At 40.9% G+C, this 24,650-nt stretch overlaps 1 protein-coding gene across 5 annotated transcripts in view; it reads right to left on the reverse strand.

Annotated features, from left to right (window-relative positions):
• Positions 1 to 24,650, reverse strand: part of sdk2b (sidekick cell adhesion molecule 2b) — a 252,146-nt gene that overhangs the window by 23,506 nt on the left and 203,990 nt on the right. For all 5 annotated transcript variants that reach the window (XM_034859904.1, XM_034859902.1, XM_034859899.1 and 2 more), the window contains exons 9-33: positions 24,431 to 24,625; positions 22,243 to 22,359; positions 21,791 to 21,958; positions 21,246 to 21,348; positions 18,536 to 18,712; positions 17,335 to 17,471; positions 16,152 to 16,299; positions 15,023 to 15,163; positions 14,152 to 14,333; positions 13,400 to 13,515; positions 12,093 to 12,288; positions 11,574 to 11,672; positions 10,226 to 10,417; positions 8,426 to 8,547; positions 8,095 to 8,204; positions 6,597 to 6,747; positions 6,240 to 6,477; positions 5,271 to 5,386; positions 4,878 to 5,067; positions 4,459 to 4,557; positions 3,673 to 3,867; positions 2,957 to 3,158; positions 2,415 to 2,518; positions 888 to 958; positions 146 to 278 (exon numbers count right to left, since the gene is read on the reverse strand). In XM_034859904.1, the coding sequence (XP_034715795.1) occupies positions 146 to 278; positions 888 to 958; positions 2,415 to 2,518; positions 2,957 to 3,158; positions 3,673 to 3,867; positions 4,459 to 4,557; positions 4,878 to 5,067; positions 5,271 to 5,386; positions 6,240 to 6,477; positions 6,597 to 6,747; positions 8,095 to 8,204; positions 8,426 to 8,547; positions 10,226 to 10,417; positions 11,574 to 11,672; positions 12,093 to 12,288; positions 13,400 to 13,515; positions 14,152 to 14,333; positions 15,023 to 15,163; positions 16,152 to 16,299; positions 17,335 to 17,471; positions 18,536 to 18,712; positions 21,246 to 21,348; positions 21,791 to 21,958; positions 22,243 to 22,359; positions 24,431 to 24,625 (3,702 nt within the window). The remainder of the gene's footprint in view (positions 1 to 145; positions 279 to 887; positions 959 to 2,414; positions 2,519 to 2,956; positions 3,159 to 3,672; positions 3,868 to 4,458; positions 4,558 to 4,877; positions 5,068 to 5,270; positions 5,387 to 6,239; positions 6,478 to 6,596; positions 6,748 to 8,094; positions 8,205 to 8,425; positions 8,548 to 10,225; positions 10,418 to 11,573; positions 11,673 to 12,092; positions 12,289 to 13,399; positions 13,516 to 14,151; positions 14,334 to 15,022; positions 15,164 to 16,151; positions 16,300 to 17,334; positions 17,472 to 18,535; positions 18,713 to 21,245; positions 21,349 to 21,790; positions 21,959 to 22,242; positions 22,360 to 24,430; positions 24,626 to 24,650) is intronic.

Raw genomic sequence — 24,650 nt, forward strand, 5'->3', positions numbered from 1 at the left:
TTTGGAAAATGGCTGCAATGAAACAAAGAGTGAAAAATTTAAAGGGGTCTGAATACTTTCCGTACCCACTGTATTTTTGTAAGGAAACAACAGCGTAGGTGGTAAAATACTACAATTTGTCATTTTGGCTGCAGTAATTCCTCACCAGTGAGCTCACCCCAGGTGGACAAACTGTTGATGGTGTGAAGAGAGTAACTGCGGAGACGGTCATACAGGAGTTCACGATATCGAATCCGAAAGCCCAATAAGATTCCATTTATCTTCTCCTCAGAGGGGGGCTGTAAGGGAGTTAAAGGTTTAATGTAGCAGATCTCTGCAGAATTGAGCCCCAGAAATAGCTTACAATACTCAGTTTTTCAGTTTTAATATGGTCATGTAAAGTGCTAATTTTACCTTAAGCTTTTACTTGTATGTTTCCTAATTGTAAAATTCCACTTCATCACCCTGTTTTGTCTCCAACCTACCATCATTAAAGAGACTTACAGTAATCGAAACACAGACAGACTGAGCTCATCCACAGGTGAGTCACATAGAAAAATTCCCAATCCTCCAACATGAGAGAGCAGGGCCAGAGGGGAGAAGCAAACAAGTACCTCTCTATCCTTATAAACTCCACAGTGTTCTCTATAAAAGTGAAATTGTGGCCTGGAGCCTCCTGTTTTCCTCTTTATGACCTGTTAATTCAGGTGTGAGTGTGAGAGAGGGTGTTTTTTGTTAAACACACCAAGAGTAGATGGTGTGTGTCAAATTGTGTACCATCCAGGCTGTAAGTATAAGCCTTCCCAGTGTCCTGCCAAGGTTTTTAATTAGAGGACAATTTACTAGACTTTCATGGATTTTGCAAACAATGAAACATAAAAAAACAACTTTATTCTGTCTCCTCTTACCTGCCAGCGGATCAGCACGGACGTTGTTGTGTGCGGCGTAACAGAGAGAATTGTGGGTGCTTCGTCAGGCGCTGAGGCAATAAAAGTGAGATTAATGGCTAAATTGACCTGAAAATGTGCACAATTCAAGATGCTAAATCTATCCATGTGCTGTGGCATTCATGGAGCATAAACAGACAATAGCTACAGAACAGCCATTGACAGATGAGTCAAAAAATAGCAGTTGGAGAGAGAATCTTTCTTTAGTTGGTTAAAGCACGTCTGGGCAAACTTTGCCAAGGTTTTAATGCTATCTCTTGGGTGCGCACATGACATCACCGCTGTGTCTGCCAGCAGTGTCTGAATCACAACAATAGGCTTATTCATGCAGACATTATCCTCCTTTCATAGTGATACAGAAGTGTGTAGTGTTAATATTGTTCTTGTAAATACCTACATAAAGTGCGTGTGCATACAATATATTTGAAACATTGCCAGATTAAATGTACAGTACATTATAGAATAATTATCTTTAAAGGTGCCCTGCCCCACAAAACCGTTTTTACTTGCATTTTTTGAAATATGTTAGGTCCATATGTGTTTGTGTTATGTTGTGAATGTGAAAATGAACGGCTCCCTCCTCTGTCAGCTCAAGCCACTGAAAATGAATAGACGGAGAAATCAGGCAGATTACAAAAGCTGGTCGGTCTGATGTCATGTTGCCTGAGCTCATTACTATTCATGAGGTCACCCAGTTGCGCTGGGTTAAGGATGCTGATAGCCAGGCTCTCATTGGCTAGCTGTTAGCCAATCAGAGTCAAGCAGCTTAGCTCGTTGAATTTTCATGAGAACTGGCATAAAGCGAGCTGAGTTTTCTTGCAGGCTTTCTATACCACGCTAGAATGGCTTGAAAGAAAGGAAACCAAGCCATTAAATCCATGGTAGAACTTTACCTTACCACAAAGTAATGAAAAACGTGTGGCAGGGCACCTTTAAATGAACATGACCTTTTAGGATGCATGCTTATTCTCTGTTATGTGCAGGACTATTTCTTGGTAGATCCTAAATCGGATCTGCTAGAATTATCAACATAGTTAATTTTAGGAATGGGGAGTTGGGATTGGTTAAGGTAATAATGCCAGAGTAAGCGAATCAGAGGCAGAATAAGGCGGGCCATGAGGCATGTCCGTTGACGTCGACATGTCTGCGGATCCGCAGATCTAGCATCTACGCTACATTGTGAGGTTGTGGAGAGTGGAGAGTCACCTCACCTGCCATGAAATAGCCCCGCAAATAGCCCTGCCAAGAAATAACTCTGCACCCCCTTCCCCACGCTCTTTATGCTAAGCTATCTAACCGGTTGCTGGCTGTAGCCTTGAGTTTACAATACAGGCATGAGAGTATTCTCAAACTTTAAATCTTTGAATCTTTAGTATAATCAACCTTTAAAGTGAATAAGCACAATTTAGAAAATGTCAAACCACTACTTGAAGATTAAGCTAATTTACTCAGATGTTTACAGTGTGAATGTCGTGACACCGCTCTTACCATCCTGTAGAGTTGTGATCGCTTCACTTTCCTCGCTGTACTCACTGTCCCCGATGTCATTGGTGGCTTTTACTCTGAACTGGTAGGATGTGAAGGGTTTCAGCCTTAGGGATGAAAGCACAGGAAAGCACATCAATCTTGATGATAAACTGCGGCACTGGATCTTAAACCTTTTACTCCACTGAAAATAGAAATGTAGTCTCACTTTGGGAGCAGCAAGTTTTTTTTAAGAAAACTGAGACCTTAATGTTGATTGCTGCATTTACTGAATTCCTAATGCCCCTGTGACTAGCTTTTACCATGGTTTATGTTCTAAACTAGACTGTAATACCCTAGAAACATTATACCGTATAAGAATGTTGTTTATTTGTCAACTACAGCCAAGGGAATATGTAAGTGAAGTGTGTAGTGGGGACTGTAAGAAGATAAAGTGGTGTTTCATTAAGCTTTATCCTTTTTATCTAAAGAGAACAAATAGAAACAAAACGGATGAAATGTTCTAAATAAAAATCAACCCCTGAAAGCTAGTAAGTACACCGTACCTAGATACTATGTAGGAGGTGGCCTCATGGTTGACAGAGGCAGAGTGGACTGTCCAGTTGTTCTCAGGAAGCTCTTTGAGCTGCACCGTGTAGTAACGCACAGGGGACAGGCCGTCGCTGCCTGGCTCCCACGACAGCAAAACCTGGCGGGCCTGAACATCTTTCTGAGGAACCATGGGACGGCTGGTGGGCTGGGGACGAGCTGGATGGACGGACACGCAGTCAGAAGGTAAAAATGAGGGGAGAGACATTGGTAACGGAGGGTTTGGATGAGAGAAATTATAATTGGGCGTAAAGGGTAGAGTGGGATCAAAGGATTGAGGGAATGAAGGTTGAATTGATGTAGGGAGGAGGAATAAAACAAAGAAGGGATAGTAAATGCTTCCCGACATTTGCATGGGTTATGTTGCAAACCAGAGAGAAAGAAAAGTGTGATTCTGATGAATAAAAAAAGTAGCTGAGGACTGAAAGTTGCAGAATAAACAACCTGCAACGTGCCTCAAAGGAAGCAGATGGACTGATTTGTTCTGCATCAGAGCAGTTAACACCCACACTATTATACCTCAAAAATACCACTTCACTTTGCAAAATGCCATTAGAAATTGGGATTTTTTCATGTGGTCAATCATGTTATTGGTGTATAATCATCCACCACATATTCAGCATTCCTGCATACAAGTATTAAAATACAGCACACATTCAGTAAGTTAGGTTACCTCTTTTCTCTGTGGTGACCACCAGGGCCTCAGCGGCCTCGCCCCAGCCCTTCCTGGTCTGAGCTTGGATGCGGAACACATAGACGGACTCTGGCTTGAGGCTGTTCACTGTGTACTGGCGAGCGCTGGGGATTAGCACGTCCACTGTGGGTGTGTTGCTATTAGTGGAGTTGAGGTGGTATGTGATCTGGTAAGCTGGGAAGAAGTTGGCGACAAACAATATTATTGATGGAGTCATAAGGAGCTTAATGGTAAAGGAAAACTAGGATGAAACATGTTTTCAGGGATTTGAAGCATTTGTTGTTTGTGTTGGTTGTCTTAACAACAAGAAGGAAAGCAAACTGTGTAACAATTAGCTTTGTCTCTTCTGAAACAATTCCACTAGCATCTGCTCCTGCAGGCTACTGTGTGGGCCTGACATGCTGTACAGTTTAAAATAAATGATCTGACAGATGTATAATAAATCAAACTGTTACAGGGAAATCCCCAATTAGCTTACAAGAGAAAACAACTGTAACAGCCGGAAAATAACCAGATTTGATAATAACATTGTAAAAGTAAGTTGAAAGTCATCAGGAACTACATCACGCTACATTATATCTTACAAAAATATATGTGTGCACTCTGCAGTATTTGGTAGTTTCCAGGTCACTTAATAATAGTATTGCGAAAGATACTGACATTTCTAGACTAGATGTTCTGGTAAAATGTTAATAAATAAAAATGACCAAGATAAAAGAAAAACAACATATTTCCAAACAGACAAGGATCTTGTCTGCTACTGACCAAGTATAATGCCATTAGGCTGCGAGGGGGACTGCCAAATAAGCCGGACTGAGGTGGTCCGCACTTCAGGAAACAGGATACCCACTGGTGGTCCTGGCACTGCAGGAATGTAACAAACATAATATATAAGACATTATACTTCAAAATATACAATATACAGTACTTTCATTTTTTTTATCATATCAAATGAATATGAACTCCACCTTTTCAATGTTTAAGGTGAAGAAATACAGTACAATTCCTCAGAATAAATCAAAAATGTTACTTACTAAGGTTCTTGGACAATAAAAATCAAGCCTATGTATACATCTTTCTTTTATGTCATTTCATAGGAGAAATATTTGCTATAGTATCATTTATTGTTTTCCATAAAGTAATAATGCTATTTAATTGTAATGATGCATGTTTCTTAATTCTACCATCATCCAAAGTCCTCTCCAGGATGGCTGGAGAACTGGGCCGTCCATCTCCAATCCGTGTGAAAGCCAGAACCTGGATCTCATAGAGCACATATTTTCCCAGACCCGTCAGCTGGGCACTGTGGGTGGCGTTCCCCTCCACTGTCCAGAAGTAGACAGCGCTGTCAGAGTCCTTCTCTTTGTATACCACCTGATCCAGTGAGGAGACAGGAGACAAAGAGAAGTTGGGAAAAACAGAATTTGGAAATCAAGTAAGAGAATTTTCTTTATATGCTGTCCCCCAACTGCTGTTGTATATGGCCTAAAAATAGCGTTTATTCCTTTAAAAAAAAAAAAAGGGGACTTTGACTGCTCAATAAATAAATAGTAAATACATAAACAGCAAAAACAGACCTTGTAGCCCAGAATGAGCCCATTTCTGTCTGGCTCAGGAACTTCAAACCAGCGCACCAGGATACTGCTAGAGGTGGTAGCGAAGGCAGACACATTTGTGGGTCCACAGGATGGGACTGGAAAACAAAGAGAGAAGAGGGGCGAAAATGTTATGCATGAATAGTCCATTGTTTGCCATTTATTCAGAAAAATGAATATGTCATGCCCCCTATGTGTATTTACTCGGTGGATGTAGGGGTTCCACAGAGATGCAATTTGAGTGATCTGCTATGGTTATATTATGTGTGATTGTGTTTGCACAAAGCTTCTAATATCCTGGTATACCCTCCAGGCCTGCTGAAAGAAAAGACTGAAAAATAGGCCTTTTCTCTTGCTTGGCATTCATTGCTGGACATAATGCGCTGATTCCTAAGAATTTGCTGCAGTGAGTGGAAAAAGAGAGCACAGGAATTCCACATTTGAGTCCATGTGTTCTCAATTTCCTTAGACTCCTTCCTTCCCTCTCTCCATTCCTTGCTAGCCAATGTCTGGTGAGCGACATGAAAGCAGAAGCATGGATGGAAAAGGTGTTTTGGCTTAAATGGGAGCTGGCTGCTAAAAAGACTTGAGGAGGACACAGTCTGCTCACACATAAATTTAACATATGGCAAAGTGATAACTGTGTTTGTTACTTACAATATGACTAATAATATAATAATTCCACACAGATGTTGCAAAAGAAGTATAAGAGAAGTAATCAGGGTACTTTCGTTTTTGAGAAAATCAATGAAAATATGGTCATGGTATTTCAACAGGAAAGTGTGTGTTGCTGTGGGCTTGTTTAAAGTGTATCATAAATCCTCATGTCATCATTGTTTCTTTTGACAGAAACTTGACAGTTAAAAACAAGTGCACAAAGTGCTTTTTGAGTAATTAAGTAAGCAATGAGGTGTTTTTTCACAGAGGAAGACAGATTTGGTGCTAACTCACCAGACTCCCTGGTCCGGCCTCTGACTGGCTGGCTCCAGGGCCCAGTCCCGATGCCATTGACGGCCTGGACCCTGACCTCGTACTCTGTCCACTCTTCCAGGTCCTCGATGGTAAACTCTCTTTCCAGGCGGTCAGCAATGATGTGGGTCAGTGCCCGGCCCTGAGAGCCCGCACGGGAGTACTGAACTCTGTAGCCCACCTGCTCTGCATTCCCATTGTATTCCCATTCAGGCAAAGGCTGGGCATGAACATTGCAAGAGGGGATGGAAAGGAAAAAAAGTAGGTCAAAACAAGCCAGACTCCTTAGATTTGATTTTTATAGTGACACATCATGATTAAGAGCATATTTCTATTTACCACCCATCGAAACCAGAGGCTGGTCTCACTGGCGGTGCGCAAGGTGACGTTTGCGGGGGCCATGTCAGGAGGAGCTGGCAGGGTCTGAATCTTCCTGGAGGGCTGGCTGGGAACACTTGTGCCCACAATGTTCACCTGACGCATACGGAACCTGGCGTTTGGAGTCAAACGTTTTTAATGCAACTTCTGCAAAAGGATGGTTTCATTTGAAGTGAATCACACCTTTAAATCTTGAAAACTTGAAAAGAACTCCTAGCATTCTCGTAGGGTTTGCAGTGGGCGTCCTCTTACATGAGGCTTATTGCATTCAAACAGAGATCAGAGCATTGACCATGAATAGAGTATGAACATGAGTTGAGGGCTTTTCTGTGTAGCACAGCCTGAATATGCAAAAAAACGAAATATTGAATCCATCGCGAGTGTTTAACTCTACTAAAATTTGAAGTGGCGGCACTGATGTTAGAATGATGAGAACTACATCCGTCTTTAGCGATTCACTCAGGGAAATGTTTATTGGCGATATTGAATGGGATCATGAGAACAAGCAGACTGCACCAAGATAATGATCATGTGCATGCTGTAAAGATTTTTTTTTAAATCACACAATCCGTAGTCTATATCCTCGATCTTCCACTTCCGCGATTGCTCTGGTGCAACAGGGAATTCCAACAGATAGGCGTAATTTGGCCGATATCTGTTTCCTTTGGCTTTCTTTGTGTTGCAAATTTAAACCCCGGTGGATTTATGAGGTCTGTGGTTAACGGCTCCTTAGATATCTGCAGTGTAAATTGAGACAACTAGCAGTTTTTCCTCGTACGACAGTGGCTCCGTGAGGAGCTTAGCACCGCCCATGACAATTAAACTGGTTGGTGATTGGTTTAAAGAAATGCCCAAAAAAAACAGGTTTTCTCTTGCCCTGGAGTGCTGTGTGGACTAGCCAGACCTTCTTCTGCTCAACAGTGTGTGGATTGTCTGGCAAAGCGAGACTACACTCTCCATAACAAGTCTGTATCCAAATCAAAGGAGTGGAGAATAAGATAAGGTTCCTGGTATATGCTGAAAATTAGCTGAGATACTGAATCAAACATAAACCTTATCTGTGGTTTGTCACACTGCACACACTTAATTTCCATGTTATCTAGCATTACTTTGTAATGGTTAAATCATGAGCAGCTTCATCCCTAATAAGACCAATATATTTCTATAATAATGCAGTCTAATGCAGCAATCCTGTGTACAATGGTCTAATGACAAGCGATCAAAATCGTATGTGTTTTGGGCCTATTGGAGAATGTGTACTGAGCTACATGTGTACTTGTTTGTGTTTTTTGTTGTGGTCCTTTGTATATATCAATTTTGTAATTATTTGCACGGGTGCTTGGCCAGAGAAAATTTATAACAATTAGATGTCTGGGGCTTTTTTTTTTGTTAACCAAAAACCCCCCAAAATTGGTTATATTCAAATGCCCATTACAGATTACAGTTCCCAGAATGCTACCTGTAGAAGGTGTATGGGTTGAGATCTGGCACCTCCAAGGAGCGAGCCTCAGGTTCATTGGACACCTGGTGGACCGTCACCCAGTCCTCATTTTCTCCCACCACACCAACCTGGGACCAAGACAACAGAGAGCATGACAGATATACAGCAGATACCACAATGAAAGCACTGCAAACTCTCCGGAGAAGAAGTCAATGAAATTTGGGTTCCCTCTTGAATTCATATTTGTGTCAATATCGTACAACAATTCAAAGTAAGGAATATGACTCCAAAAGCAATAACACATGAGTAAGGGAATTGAAACTTCAGCTCTGGTTTAAATGTGGTTCACCTGGGCCTCCACCTGCCAACGGGAAATGGACGTTTTGCCATCATAGCCAGGTTTGAACTGCAGGGTGACAGAGCGTGGGCCGATGTTTGAAATTGCCATGTTGGTAGGAGGGCCAGGAAGCTCTATGAAGAAGCAAAGAGGAAAGAGACCAAGAATGACTAAGGGAGTAAATATAGGTGTATATTGTAAGGCTGGTTTGTAGACTATGCTTAGGAAGAATCTATCTACCACAGTGCCCCCTTGTGGCCAGACAGATACTGCACACAGATGCATTTCTTAGCAACCTCACTTATTTCTCTCCCTTGTGCTCCTAACTTCAGCAACAACAGCAAAAGTGGATTAGATTAGGAAAAAATGCTTACGCGGAGACAATGCCATGAATGCCAATTACACTGTGGTTATCTGGAGATACAATTCAATGTGATACCTCACTGTTTACACTTGAGCTGAGTAAACAATAAGTATGGATTATTCTTGGAGGGGAAACAAATCAGAAAGCGATGAATTCAAAAAACTTTTTTTGTGTGTTTATGAATATCATGGTTTGTTTGTGTGTGTATGTAGGGATGTGTTTGTGTTTCCATGTGTCTAGGTATGTATGAGAATGTGCTCGGGCATAAAATAATTCATTCATTTTTTTCCCCCTCATGCTTCCCTCGAGATAAATATTAAATCTACCATAACAGATCCCCATTCCAAAGCACAATATAGTTTACATAAATCGTAGTTGAAGATATTAATGTCAACTGTGGCTTATTGTAGTGGGGACAGTGGCCTAATATTAAAAAGATATTATCACTCCCCTGGGCACACTGACCAATTTATTTCAAGATTGCTTGAATGCGGTTGCATTCAAATGCAGAGTATATGTGATGTAGTAAAATTACCAATTCTAAATCATTTGCATCACTGATTATTGAGGTGGCTTTTAAATAGATCGTTATGGTACATTTGCAGGCCCATAGGTGTTTTCTTTACACATAGACAATGAGAGTAATCACCAGTCTGGGGAGTATAACTGCTGCTCTGAAGCCTGTTCTCAATAGAGCAGCCTATCATTTAGCAGATGTACAGGCTCTGAATGCTGCTCAAGTAATTGATGTGGGCATTGTATTTCTTTTACACAATTTTGCAAATATGAAATCATTAAACACTGTGATTGCCCCTAACGCTCTCGAGGGAACTATTATTTCACAGATGTGACGCAGATGTGTGAATGGGTGTTTGTTTTGGGCTCTTTCCAAGCTGAGGTGACAGGGGTCCGATTCATTGTGTCTGACGCCAGACAACAGAGTGTGTTCACCAAAGTTATTGTGAAACAGTCAATATGCAAGAAGAGAGGTTCAATCAAGGTTCCCAGCCATTGAAAAAAATAATGCTGATTGAATTTCAACAGAAAGCTTGCATCACAAACGTGATGTGGAGTTGAAAGAGGACCCAACTAGGAACTAAACAGCAGTATATCTTGGTCTCAAATGCTTCAACTTTAATAATTAATATTTTAATCAGTCTATTCCTTCAAGTACCCCGTTAAGAGGAGGTATGTGGGTTATCCAGAGTAACTGGGACATTGATCCTGAAAAGAAGTGTCAAGATTTTTAAAGTTTTCGTGCTGTAACCACACAAATGAAACTTCATTTACGTCAGATGTTCTGAGGCAGAGGCAGATATCTCAGAGCTGAAAACCTCATAACCTGGGCAAATAACTGCGTGGCTTGATATCACCAAAAGTAAGTGAGAAAATTAGTATTTTTTTGTAGATTGGGTTTAAGTATCTTTACTAATTATTTGGCTACTGACCTGGTGGGACGCCAGAAGAGATGGTGGAAGAGGACAGCTGGCCCTGACCTTTGGATGTCATTCCTGCCACTTCAATGGTGTAGGTGGTGAGAGCAGTGAGTCCAGTGACCCGGTACTCTAAGGTGACATTTGGCAGGTAGTGGGTAACTCTGGTGTTCGTTCGGTTGTACTCCTCCCACGAAATGCGATAACCTGAAGCGCAGCAGAAATGGTTGATAGCAACAGACAGCAGTTTTACTACAATAGCAGCTCTCAGCTCACATGCTACAGGGCGAGCTAACAGAAATATTAAATTAACTTCATCAAAAATTGAATATAGCAAATTAAATCAGCCTGTGATTATACCTCCTTGCATATACACATCCTCCACCCCCTCCCATCGACACACGCTTACGCTCTCAAAGTTAATGCAATTTGCTCCTTGGCCAGCAGCTCTTTTCATGTGATTGCACAAGGCATTAGGCAGCATTTCTTGCCAAATCAATAATTTCACATGGCATGTCAATGTTTGTCTCCTAGGAGCGTGCAGCACATTTAAATGTTTTGGAAATACACTTCACAATATTCTGCTAAATCACAACCTTAGTAAACGCTTGAATAATAATGTCACTGGTGGGCACTTGTTCTTTACTCAGAGATTTTACAGAATGAAGTAAGAGGGAGCAATATGCAAACTAGCATCGCGCAACAGTCGCTCGCTGTGTTGTACCTTGGTAATCTGACAGGAAACAGTACTACAAGAAGAAAGGTGTTTCGTTAAGGTTTTACTGGCCGGTAGTAAGGTAAGAATTACTAGAAAATGGTCTGGAAAGCAAAACCCGCAAATACAGTAGCTAGGGTGGATATAATAGAAGAAATGTTTGTAATGGAGAAACTAACACATATTTTAAGAAAACAAGAAGCCCAATTTAAACATTTTTTGAATGAGAAAATGCAATAAAAGAAGTAACAGTGGCTCAATAGAAATATATTTATTATGCACATTATACACAAACATTCATGGATAAGTAAGACGTTTACTTTTTTTTTTTAAAGGCAACAACACATGTTTTGTGACTCTCAGCATAAATAATTACTTATGCTATGCACAAAGCTAGACGGTGTATTGATGTACTGTATGATACAAACCCAAATAGCCAACATTTGGTCTTATAAATACCAACTAGTGGAGAGCCTGATGACAAGCACAATTTGACCAAACCATCTCTTTGAGCACAGCTACGTCCATCTCTGCATGCTTATCCTATTATAAAAGACTTGAGTAGTGTATTAGGACAGGAAGCTTTTTTTGACTGATTTTATCTGCAGATCTTGGTAAAGGAGACAGTGTTCGAGGTAGTGAATGTACCTGTGAGAACTCCATTTTTCTCGCCGGGCTCACTCCAGCTGACTTTGAGTGAGGTGTCAAGAATCTCAGTGAAACTCAGGTGACCGACAGCACCGGGGGCTGGAGAGGGACAAATAAGAATAATGAGTTGGGCCTATGGGCAACTGAATGGACACTCTACATTCAGTATACATTCATGCTGATCAGCTGGCATACTGGACATAGTCCCACTCTGGTGACAGGATTTACTTTCTAAATGTGTTTACAACAAAATCAGCAAAAACAAGATTAACGCTAAAAAATGTCTGATGACAAGTTGAGGACAATGAAAGCGTTACCAATTATCTCTAAGGGAATCAAGTCCCAGTTATGATGATCCTGGCTGGATGTAGAAGATACTCATGTCATGTCATTAGCACTTCTCTACTACCTCATTCTGCATGAATAATAGATTTTGCCCGGAGGTTGTGTTACTGTGAGATGCTTGTGTCCCCATCGCCACCACGAGAGAGAAGAAAATGTAAACGAAAAGTTACTTACTGTCCTCATGTGTCCTTAACGCTTTGGGCGAGCTGCGGGGGCCGTCTCCGGGAGTAGTGAAACACAGCACAGAGGTGTAATACTCTGTGAACTTCTTCAGACCTGTCACGTATCCCACATGGACGCTGTCCTGAAAGTTCGGTCGCACTGTTACCATAGTTACTTCTTCGTCTTTGCCAGGCTCCCAAGCCAGCAACTAAAAAAGACAAGCAGAAAGGAATAAGTGAGCCTGAAGAAAATTACCCAGACAGCAGCAAATCATTTTTCTGTAATAATTCTAAGTGATTTATTTACACAAAATTAACAGCAGTGTCTTTCACTAGTAGTCCTTGGCCACTCTGAGGAGTTATTTGGCATCATACAGTAGGTCTGCCAAATATATTTACAAAGATACCCAGAAGAGTTTTTGACTGGAAGGAAATGGCCGAATAGCTCCATTAAGACAGACTGGGAGAGGCAGAGGGAGTCAAGGCTCAAGAGAAGCATGATAGCATCCCATCATGCATGTTAATTGCAGACCATCTACGAATGGGACCTGGATTGCTTAGGTAAAAATGGGTCCCAATGGCAGGTCTATTGGGTTTGTTTCCAGAGTCCAGAGAGAGGGAGCTTCCAGCAAAGTAAAATGCTGGCAAGACGATGTCAGAGGGTTAGTAACTGTCTGGCACTCTCTCTTTTTTCTATCTGTCGTTTTCAAATTTTCCCTGAAAGTCTTCATTTGCCTTCCTTTCTATTAACTTTCACACTCTTTTACTCACCTCTGCTTAAGTCTCTCCCTGGAGACAAATCTGTTATTTAAAATTCAGATTGCGTTTGTACAGTGACCCCTTCACCCAGCTGAGTAAGACATGTGGAGGGCTATTAAATGGACAGACAAAAAGGCAGGACAAAAAAAATCCAATGACATAATTAAGTCGCAACCGATTCAAAGGAAAAATAGAACTACACTATTGCTGTGTCATTATGATTCCCTGTGGGCTACATTTGTTTCAATAGAGTGTACACAAGAGACAGGGAGATGGACTATATTCAAGAGCCCATGACAAAATAATGAAGACATTCATCATTACGTGCACACAGCTTCACAAGAAAACATATGAAAAATGGTTGCAAAGATAAAGAGAATGACCTGCGACTGACAAATGGGTGAAGAAAGTCCATCATTCAAGATGGCACCAAATATCTTTCGCCCCTTGGCTCTTCTCTCCCACTTGCTACACAGGACATGTGATACTACAAGTTGAGATCTGACAGTTCTGTCAATGGGCGTGATTGCTGGTGGGGACGGCACCGCGGCAGTTACTGACCTTGTAGCCCTGGTTGATGCCATTGATGAACTGAGGGTTAGGGGCTGTCCACGTAAAACGGATAGTTGTCGAGTTGACCGACTCAGCCTGCACGTTGCCGGGGGCAATGGTGGGTACTGGGAGAGGAAGAAAAAGGGGTGTAGAGAGGGGGGAAGGAAAAAAAAAAAGAAGGAGGAGGAGGAAAAAGACGAGGTGGGACAACAAAAAAAAGAGGTGTGAGAGCACATTTCGGTTTTCTGCTTTAAGTCTGCCTGCATCTATTTTGATGTCAGTATTGATCGCTGCTGCACAGGTCAGGGCAGATACCGCCATCACTCTCTTTCTGATGACACTAAAACCTAATACCAGGGCTCTCTGTGGGTTTGTTTGTGACTGTGTGAGCTGCTTACGGATTTCAGGGTTGGTACAACACCTTTGACTTGGCCTTACAAAGAAGAATCATGCCATTGAACATCCATCAGCAATGGCTTTTAGTAGAGGATTTCAGTCAGAGAAAATAAAATTTGCTGCTAACTAGAAGAGGATTGTTTATGCATTATAACAGCAGTGCACTTGCAGTATGTTGCATCCCAGTCTTATTCATCATGAATAATCACCATGCTTAAAAGAGAAGCTTGCTTTAAATGAACACATAGTTATGCAAAGTCATTGAAAATTACACATTCAAAAATTAATTTCAATAATTAAAGAAATTGAAATTGTCAGCATATCAGCTTTGATCTTGGATCAATAACATTGATTTGAGTGCTCACCTCCCTGCAGAGTCCACTCAGTGACTTTATGGCTAAAAGTTCCCAAACCAGCCCCATTGTAGGCAGCAACCTCAATCTCATAGTTAGTCCAGATGATGAGGTCCTCCAGCAGCATGTTGGTCACATCAGGACTGGAAATGTTCTTCATCTGGTAGTCCACAGGCAGCCCAGTCAGACGGTACCTGGCATACACATTCACGAATGTTAAATATTGGAATTTGCCACTTCTTAAAACCACGGTAAACATGCTGTGTTGTTGGCACCCTGAAAATGGCATGTGACATATATGACAAAAGGGAGTTCATTACGGTACTTTGTTGCTGGAGCCAGTACACTAGACTCCCTGCTAGGGGGAGACAAAGCACCAGCAGACAAGCAATTAAAAACCACTGACAGCACTGACTGTTGTCAGAAAAACACCTGCTGTTTCATTTGGATGTAATGAATGAAAAGCCTGGGAGAAAACCAAACTAATTACATGTTTACAGGATTTACAGTGAGTTTGGCATATTGCTGACTCTGCCTAGTATAGTCGCTAAAGTTTTTTTAAGTCATAAAGTTTCAGTTCTCTCTCAAACCAAATCATTCTTTTAAATGCAGCGGTGTAAACTGACACTGCAGGGGCTCTTGAGTGTGTGACTTAATTCCAGCTCTAACCATAATAAGATAATGGAATGAAAATGAGTAAAAAACAATATTAAATGGATCAAGAACATTTTGGTAGGGATTTCAGTATGTGATGGTGTGCATAGGAAGAGTATTTCTTCATATTTGTTCTGCTAAAAGAGCAAATCCTTCATTCTTAATGTCAAAAATTTAAAATAAAATCAACTAAAAATAACATGGCCATAATAAGCAGATGAGAACTTACCGGATGGTGTAGCCCCTTAGTATGCCGTTCTGGTGGCTTTCCAACGGAGGCTGCCACTGGATCATGATGGACTGGTTGGTCCGGCCGCTAGCAATGACGTTTTGAGGAGGAGCGCTGGGGGGCTCTTCTGGGAGAGAGACACTGCAGGACACACACACAAACAAAAAACATACATGCAGAGATAAGGGAGAGAGCATTGAGAGAGAGAGATTAAAGGAAATTTTCTATCTGGATATCACCTTGAACACAGCTTTAGTTTTTTTAAACGAAAAGCATAAAGCTTTGTAGTAATGTAACAGACATTAAGCATGTCTAATTAAAGCTAAACATCAGTTTAATTCAGTCCCGTAAATGCTGTGTATTTACCCTGACAAAACACCACGAGTGTCTAGGGAGAAGATGCATTTGAGAGATGGGAGTGAGATCAGTGGCGGTGACTAAGTACCAAATGGCGTCACAGAGCGTACGGTGCCAGCCCCCCTGCAACACACAGACGGAGCCCCCCTGTGGCTCTCTTCTGGCTAGGGAGCTGGCAGCATGTGAGAGCGTGACAGACTAGTGGAGGAAGCAAGGGAGAGAGGGAGGGAGGAAGGGATAGAGGGAGAAATGAGTGCTTGAGGCTGCACAGAGGCCAAACCTAATGTCGCCTCAAATCTTAATCCCTCCTGAGGCTTTCAGAATGTGTGTAAATGTGTGTTAACAGGTGTTTGTGTGTGTGTATCCGCTTTGGCAGGCTTACACGTATATCCTTCTTTACAGACTCTTGACTGAAGTCAAACTGGTTGTCTAGGTAACAAATTTATTGAACACAATGTATTATACAATAACAACAAGAAAATTCGGAAGATTTTTGTTTTTTGACATTTCTAAGATGTATCATTGCTATTGCCAATTAAATGACAGTTCCATAGAAGAATGTTTTGGTTGAAGATATGTATATATTTATCGTTATAATTAAAATATCCTTGGAAAATTAGATGGATAAAGTATAGCTTTGAGGCCTAGCTACTGTACTGTAAAACTCTGTATACTGGCATTCTGTTTTCTCTATTTTGTAAAACGCAGATAAAATTGTTACATTGTTGATGTGGAGTGGTAAGAATAGTTATAGGATCTGTCTTCAGCTCACCGCTCCGTCTCCTTGCTGAACTGCCCCTTCCCCACATCATTAACGGCACAGAGGCGGAACTGATAGGAGCGCGCAGGGATCAAGCCATTGACCGTCACTGCTGTGGACTCCGGCTCAATGTTGGCCAGCAGGATGGCCCAGGGAGCATCTAGAACAAAGAAGATCTACTTTAACACCTTGTTCCACATGTACACGTTTCTTGTTCATTATGCTAACCATTCACCTTAACATCCCATAAAATGTAACATTTTGTAAGGAAGGAGTCAAATATTTCTAGCAATTACATTATATCCAGAAGGGATTTTCTCTTCATGCCTGCAATCATTTTGTCACGGCAGGTCACAATTTAAAATTCAAATTCATCAAATGAAACGAGTCATGCTGAAAAAAGGAAGCAAAGGCACAACCCGCAGCAGATTTAAGCCCAACACAGTCTTCAGTTTGTCCATTTAAGTTGAACATACTTGTAAGGCTGGGCAATATATGGATATACTATCTACATTAATATATCAGGCAAGAAATCATCAGGTGTTGACTTTTCCTGGTTTTAGAGGCTGCATTACAGTGAAGTGATGTAATTTTCTGAACTTATCTGACTTACCAGCTGTTTCATTATTTGATTTTACCCACTTTGTCATGGTATGCACAATATTGATAATTATTCATCAAATCTGTCACTGTGTTAATATTTTGTAAAAGCACCAATAGTTCATCTACCATTTTGGCGCAATAACATCATCAATGTATTTGGTCAAAAATATGTTAGATATTCTCCATATTGCCTAGCTCTATACTGTACTTGTTACATGCTGAGCCGGGAAGTGACAGAATGTAGAGTAGCTTACACGTCCAACTTGAGATTAAAGGCAATGATGGACATTCTTAATCAGTCTTATTGATTATGCTTTTAAATTCTTTTTCAAGTTCTTTGATGTATTTGCTTTGCAGTTAAGATCCCTGGGAACACATCGACATCATCGAAGCCTGGCTACATGGATATAAAAAATCTAAACCAGTAATATTTAACATCTTTTTTACTCGTTGCTGTAATGTTGATCTCCCCCAGACCTAACTCATCATATACAATTTTGTGTAAATTGACAAAAATGGTACAAAGCACAGGAGGTAGATATGGATACAATTTGATGTATGACAGGAAAAGAATAGATATCTTGTGACTTACTGTTCTCAGAAACCTCCAGGATGTAGCGGATGAGGGGACTGTTGCCATCAAAAGGCTTGGCCCAGGCCAGGTCGATGGCTCTTTTTTCAGATGTGCTTAGCACGGCCGTAGGGTTCTCTGGGGCATGGGGCAGCTGCCTGCAGGGAACATCAGGACAACTTCGATAAATAAAAGAAGCTCTCCTATCACAGCAAATCCTCCGCAGGGACAGAAAGTTACAGAGCATTTCTGTCTTCTCTGAACGTCTCTTGTACAAATCTGAAGTAAAGCTGGATGTTTTACTACAAAGAAATCAGTTAGACAGGTGATGAAATGTGGCAAGACAAGACAGTATAGACGGTTTCTTGTCAAGATGGACACAGGCAAACAAAAGAAGATAGATATCACCGGAGGGAGGGTGGATTGAAAGGCATAAGGAGACAGATAGGAAAGAAGAAAATGCACAGACAAAGACAGAAATGAATGAGGCTAAAGCTGGGGATCATTAATTCATTCAGCCATAAATTCAGATAAGCACAGACAGATTGATAGATAAACCCTATAGCAATACAGGCAGTAACTCAGCCAAAAGGCAGCCAGCCAACGAGACGGCTGATATGCGGATAAAAAAAGACACAAACAATCAGTCAGTCAGTTTGGCAAACAGAAAGTTAGATGTCTCATTCATATTCAATTTACCCTTGCTGCATTGACGCACTGTGTCAAAGTACAACAACAGCAGGAATAGATTTGGAGAAAGAGAAGATTTGAGATGACAAAAACAATCTAGAAGTGTTTGTGTGAGAATGAGTGTGCAGTCTCACAGTGGTCCCCTGGGGCTGAAAGTATGTCGGGTGAGAATGAGGACAGGAGAGGTGATGAGGTGAAGGAGGAAGTGGAAATGGGTTAGAGGTGTCAACAAGAACAGGCAGAATGGCAGGAAAAAGGTTGATAGTGGAAAGCGTGAACGTCTGGAACTCGCATGTGTGTGAGTCAGGTGCGGCTCCATCTGGCTACCCCTATGAAATATTTCTGGGGGCGCCACTTGTGAGGGTGTGCACGTGTATGTGTGTGCCTGTGTATGCGTTGTCCTGCCTCAAAGAACATGTTCCTTCCTGTGTCTTTGCACTGGAGAATACTGATGAAACAAGAAAGTGAGAGAGAAAAAAAGGAAAGAAGTAAATAGAAAGCCAGCCGAGTGATGAATTGCGACGGTAGTTACCTGACACGGAGGTGTGCGCTGCGGGAGTCGTTGCCGCCAACAGAGGTGACTCTGCACGTGTATGTGCCTATGTCACCTGACCAGGTTTGGGAGATGTGCAGGGTGCCGTCTGCCTCCAGCCGCATGCGGGGGATGGACTGGACATTGATCACCGAGCCTTCTTTTTCCCAGACATGCCTGGAATGCAAAATCACCAGTCAGCGGGCCAGTTATTGGGTTTGTCATTAACGTCATTACCATCTGCCGCATTTTTATTCTTTCAACAGTATCAGTCAATATGTTTACACAAACTGACAATGTTTAGTTGCATTATATACTCCCTTTTAAAAGGGAAATTGTGTTTTTTGTCATACTGGGTGTTATTCATGTTTTTTTTTCCCTTTAGCAATATTACAGTATTACTGAACACCTCCGTTTTAGAGATTTGGGAAATGCGTAATTAAGCAAAAACAATGTGAAACAGGGAAAGGAGGGTAAGCATCCTACAGCTTAATTTTTAAGATTTAATTAAACAGAAAACATCTCAAATACTATGCAGAAAGTAGTCCCCTAGGAAACCCTTATTGTACAATCCTTGTGCCATTGTTCTAGCCATGACCTGAAATTCCCAAATCTAAAATGTTATCATGAGGAACAGCCATAATACACCGAAATAAATTAGAGGTGTGCTTAAACAGAATGTGAAATTAATTTTAGAAGTAGCTTGATTGCATACAGAGTCAGCGAGTGGAACTGAACAAACAAGTTTTATTTGTAGGCGGCACAAAATGAGGTTAAACTGCATGAATAACTGAAGGCAAATTAAGCTCATTGACTAATAAGCACAGCGTAGTAAGTTAAAGCACATTCTGAAATGAACATTTATTCAATGCCCAATTGAATACATGGACAAATCCAAATGATCCTATTTACTAGATTTCCAGAACCTGAATTGCATAGTTTAGTTCCCACATGCTGGGACGTGAACTAGGATGTACACATTTACGTCAGCTTTAGATTGTAGGTTAACTCTTTGTGACAGTGACGCAAAAAGTAAACTGAGGTTTTGCTTGTCTTTTATTTTTTTCCCATTCCCAGAAGAAAATGTTATTAGTGAGGCATTTCATCTTTCTCCACTCTCTCTTCAAACTCGCCATCAGAGCTGCCCTGCATGCATATCATAGTCGCTGCCGGCGGCATTCAAAAGCCGAATTCACTCATCAAACCTGCACAGCTCAAACGATGCGTCAGATGTAAGCTTTTTTCTAGAGTAGAAAGGAACAGAATGGTCTATTGATTGCTACTGATGTCAGCTACAAGCTTGGAGTTCAGTAAATGTCTGTTGGGTTGTGTGTTGCACTGGTTTGGAATGCAATTGTAAGCTGCAGGTATATGAGAACAACAATCTTCTAATGGCATACATGCACTTTATCAGTCAACAATCATGTGTAGGTGTTTGCTTTTTCTAAACTGCATGGCTAGGTTACCAAGCGGGCACAAAGCTTTGTGTGTTTGCTTAGTCTTTTTATGGCAATGCATGCATTTATATGTTTCTGGCCATTTGAACACCTAAGACTCAATACGATAGAGTTATATAATAAATACCTTGTGCTCAGGGTAGTAAATAACTAATTAACAACCAAAGGTTTTAAAAACAATACAGCAACTAATAACTAACGTTGAAGCATCTTCATTAACAGATCTGCAGACCAAAATGCTCAACAACTGGGCTTAATTAGGTGTTCACTTTGACAGAGATAACAAATACATAGAAACGTGAAAACAACGGCAGGATTTCTACGGACTTATCCATCTAGACTACTCTAACTCCCTTTTCAGCTGCCTTAGCATGACATTCCAAAATCTCTTGCAAGTGGTACACATTGCAGCTACAAGGCTTTAGAACAGGTCCTTTAAAAGTTTTCATGTGGCATCTATCAAATCTGACTTTCTATCAAGTTCAGAATCCAATTTAAAATGTGTCTACATGGTCAGGTCACCCACAGGCTTGTTGGTTGAAGCAAAGGATACTATGGCTTTGAGGTCCCTTTACTTTGAAATTCATTCTTTTTAGAATTTTGATAGTGTCAGCTGGCAACATTTTATAATGTTTGTATTGTCAAATAATAGCATGAAAAGAACAAAAGCAACAAAGAATGTATCCTACTAACACATATTGCCTGTGTAGCCAAAGAATAAGATATTCCTCTGTGCCACAGAGCTTCATTGTTGTTCAAAAACAATTAAAAACACATCAATGAGAAACACTGGGGGGTGAAATCAATCCCATCTACATGTACATCATCCTGCTGCTGCACTAAATGCTGACAAGTGCACAAATATGTGGTAATACATGGCTGAAAAAAGTCCCCAACAAGTGCACCATTTACACTTGCTTGATTAACATTTGCCCTGGAAATGAGTTATTCTGAAATAAAAACCGTTAGGCTACTAACACATTGTTGATTTAGGTCATTTTATCTGCTGATAAAAAGTATAATATAGGATAACGCCAGCCTTTTCCTACGTGCCAGGCAGCTCAAGACCTACCAATTTTAACTTCCCTTTTTTTCCCTTTTATTGTGCTGTATGTGTATTTTTTCTTTTATTGCTTTGTGTCTTTTATTGTGATGCATGTTATGACACCTCTTCTAAAAAAATGCTACATATAATGTTTAACAAATAAAACTCCACTTAATGAACACTTCTATGTTTGTTAATGTAGCGTTACCTGACAGTCACACTGGGGTCATGTGTGACTCCACAGGTCATAATGGCTTTTGTTCCTTTGATAACACTCTGGTCCTGTGGGGGGAAGGTAATCCGAGTGCGAGCTGTGGAAACAAAGGAGACGACAGAGGGAGGGAGATGAGGAAAGTCTAAGGGAAGAAAAAACAGGCAACAAAAATACCCTTCCTGAAAACAATATTAGAAAAAGAAAATCATGACAAACAAATTTCAGAAAACTCATTCCAGTTGAAATGATGTGCTGCTGTTCTGTATTTTGTTTGTTTCTTTTAGAAAAACACCTCGATGCTCAAACGTGCACAGAAGAGTGCTTTTGTATCTGAAGGAATAGAGTTGAGCTTTATTATTATACGGCATGACCTCATTTAACTTGCCTTTCAATAAAACTCCACCACTGTTAGTTTCCTGTTTTTGCCGCATATGGATGCTTGTGAAGGATATCTTGGGCATGTACAACACACTAGATCAGGCATGTATGGTCTTTAAAAGGATGTGAAAGGCCTCGACCATCTAACCCTGCACACTCACCCCAGACCCCAAGGTCAGCAGATGCCTCGTCGATGCCCCTGGAGTTGCTTGCCATGCAAGTGTAGGTCCCGGCATCTGAGATGTGTGAGGGGGAGATGAGCAGGCTACCAGACTCGAGCAGGGTGAACCTGGGCAGCTGGACCGAACCACTGGCTAACACACGCTCACCTTAAGTGTGTGAATAGGTCAAAGAGAAAGAAACAGATGAAAGAGGACACAAGTACATAAAGAGAGAAATTGTTGACAGAATAGAAGAAGAGAGAAATAAGGAGGCATTCAGGAACAGGAGTTTGTGATAAAAGAAAAGGACAGTGTTTCCCTGATTTCCTATTGGGATCCAAACATGGGATCCAATCAGGCTTTATTTGTTGAGCCATCTGGGATCCCATGTGTAATAGATAACAGACATCCAAATCCCCAGGTGTGTCAGCGTGCATGTGGGTAACAGAAACCTTTTTGCCAAGTGATAGCCGGTCTCGGAGCTCCAGATGTCTCGCAGTGCAGAATGACTGACATGCCGTCAATCACAGTGCTGTCTGAGGGTCCGGCCGTGATATTTGGGGCAATGCCTGAGAGGAAACAAATACAAACACAAACACAAACACACACACACACACACACACGCACGCACGCACGCAGACAGACAGAGACAGACAGACAGACAGACAGACAGACAGACAGACAGACAGACAAACGCACACACACAATAAAGAGAGAGCTCAGTAAAAGAGAAAAGGTAAGAGGGTTATAGAGGTCAGAGAATAAATGTCTATGGCAAAACTTTTAAAACAATTTTCTTAAGCAAGCACTAGCCTGCTGCGGTGTTAACTCAACGCTTTGTCCCACTAATTCTTTACGGATCGACGCAGCCTTCACCTTGGTGCCACAACTATCTGCTGCCAGTCTATTTTTTGCACCCATAGAGATAGCGGGTATAGAAAGGAGGAGGAGGGAAAATTACAGAGGGAGAGTCACAGAAAAAGAAGGCAATATGTAGATAACTAAAATCCCCTTTTTCGACATGCAATAAATCAAAGCTTTTACAGGATGACAGAAAATTATACTGTTTCAAAGAGCAAATAGGAAGGGGGGAAGTTTGTCATGAAGCAGTGTTGCTCTAAGGACACAGGGAGTTGGACAGAAGAAGAAATGGGGACATGAATGTGTTAAGGAAAAGGGAGCTGATACATAAGATGAGATCTAAAAGAAGAAGAGAGAAAAGAAGAGGAGACAATGTCAGTGAGAGAAAAAGAGAGAGATAGGGATGGAAGGGGTGAGATAGCAAGGGAGAATGTCATGAATTCTGATAAGGTGCAACGTGGACTTAAGTCAAAGTGAAGAAAATTAGATGTCAGAAACCTGCCTAAGAGATGCACCGTGACAGTAAAATTAGCAGTGATTTTCAAATTCTATCAACAAATCAACAGATAAATAGGTGATAAGAGATAGGCAGTACACATGCTGTTACGTATGAGTCTTTTTTGTAGTAATGTAAACTTAACATTGTAGGGCTTATTGTCAGTTTTTGTAAGAGAAATCCACATATTTAAAACACATTGTCAGCAAAGAAAATGCAACATATATATCTACATACACACTTGTTTCTGAAAAACTAAATAATACATGTGATAGTAGTTTGTATCTGCACAATAATACATTTTCTCTAAGATATGTTTAGACAATTAGTGATTTTGATATCTTGACTAATTGGACTCCCATTATTTGCAATTATTTACCTGACTACAGCACCCCAATATCTAAAACTACTGTGTAGCGATTACTTTGCTATCAGAACAAAAATATATGACCTACTGTATATTTCCTAGGAAACAAACTGTATTAGAAACAAGAGGACACGTCGTTATTATAGTTAAATCAACTTTTTGTATGTCCTTATCTTCTAGGTAAAGCTCATTGTAATCTTTCTCTGTTTTCAGCAAAAAAAGTTGCAACCAGTTTTCATCCAGTGTTCCTTGCATTGGTCACAGTAGTTTATGTAGTAGTATGCCAGGTCCTTGTAAGATGAGTAGTTATTTTGCTGACATACATAGCCAGTTTCAGGTGTTTGTAGATCTATTTGTTTCTTACTGCTGTGTTTTTGATCGCCTGCCTCCACCTAATTGCTGTATATGTGTAGTCTGCTGGCACATGTGATTAACAATTTTGAAATTGCTAAAAAAAAAACAATTGATTATTGCTGATACACAGCATTTTTTTCTAAATAACAAGAGCCTAAAGCCTACTGTATGACACTGCAATTGCCAGAGCTGCTAGCATGGCTGAGATATTATAATAAATATAATATTATAATATGAATGACCACAAAAAAAGTTAAAATGATATTGTTTAATCTTCTAAGTTGCAATCATTATTAAAGAAGAAATTGCAGGAGTCTACAGAATTCCATTTAAAGCCCTGAATTGCTCCTACTACTCTCCCTACGGGTTTGAATTGATCCCATTTTTGTAAGCAATTATGCCTGGTCTTTTCTGAATTTGACAAGGGGCTTGAGAGAGCTGTGTGATGATTCAACAGTATTTTATAAAATGAGGCTCATTCTGAGTTTTAACACAACACATTGTACTTTAATAGCAGTAATAATCTGTGTAAAAACATGACAAGAGCGGCTTGAGCACTCACTGGTAACAGCCAGGTATGTGTTGGTCTGAACTTCTCCTGCAGAATTTCTGGCAAAGCACTGGAACATGCCGGTGTCGTCGGGGAGAAGGCCGTTGACCTGAAGGCTGCCTCCCACCAGCACCCTGTACCTGGGCATCTTCACTGGGTTGATGGGCAAAGCATCCTTGTACCACACAATGTCTGGCTGGGGCACTCCTGCAGAGGGTGAGAGAGGGTTGAC

The sequence above is a fragment of the Etheostoma cragini genome, chromosome 21 (assembly GCF_013103735.1).
Source record: "Etheostoma cragini isolate CJK2018 chromosome 21, CSU_Ecrag_1.0, whole genome shotgun sequence".
In the NCBI taxonomy this organism is placed as follows: Eukaryota; Metazoa; Chordata; class Actinopteri; order Perciformes; family Percidae; genus Etheostoma; species Etheostoma cragini.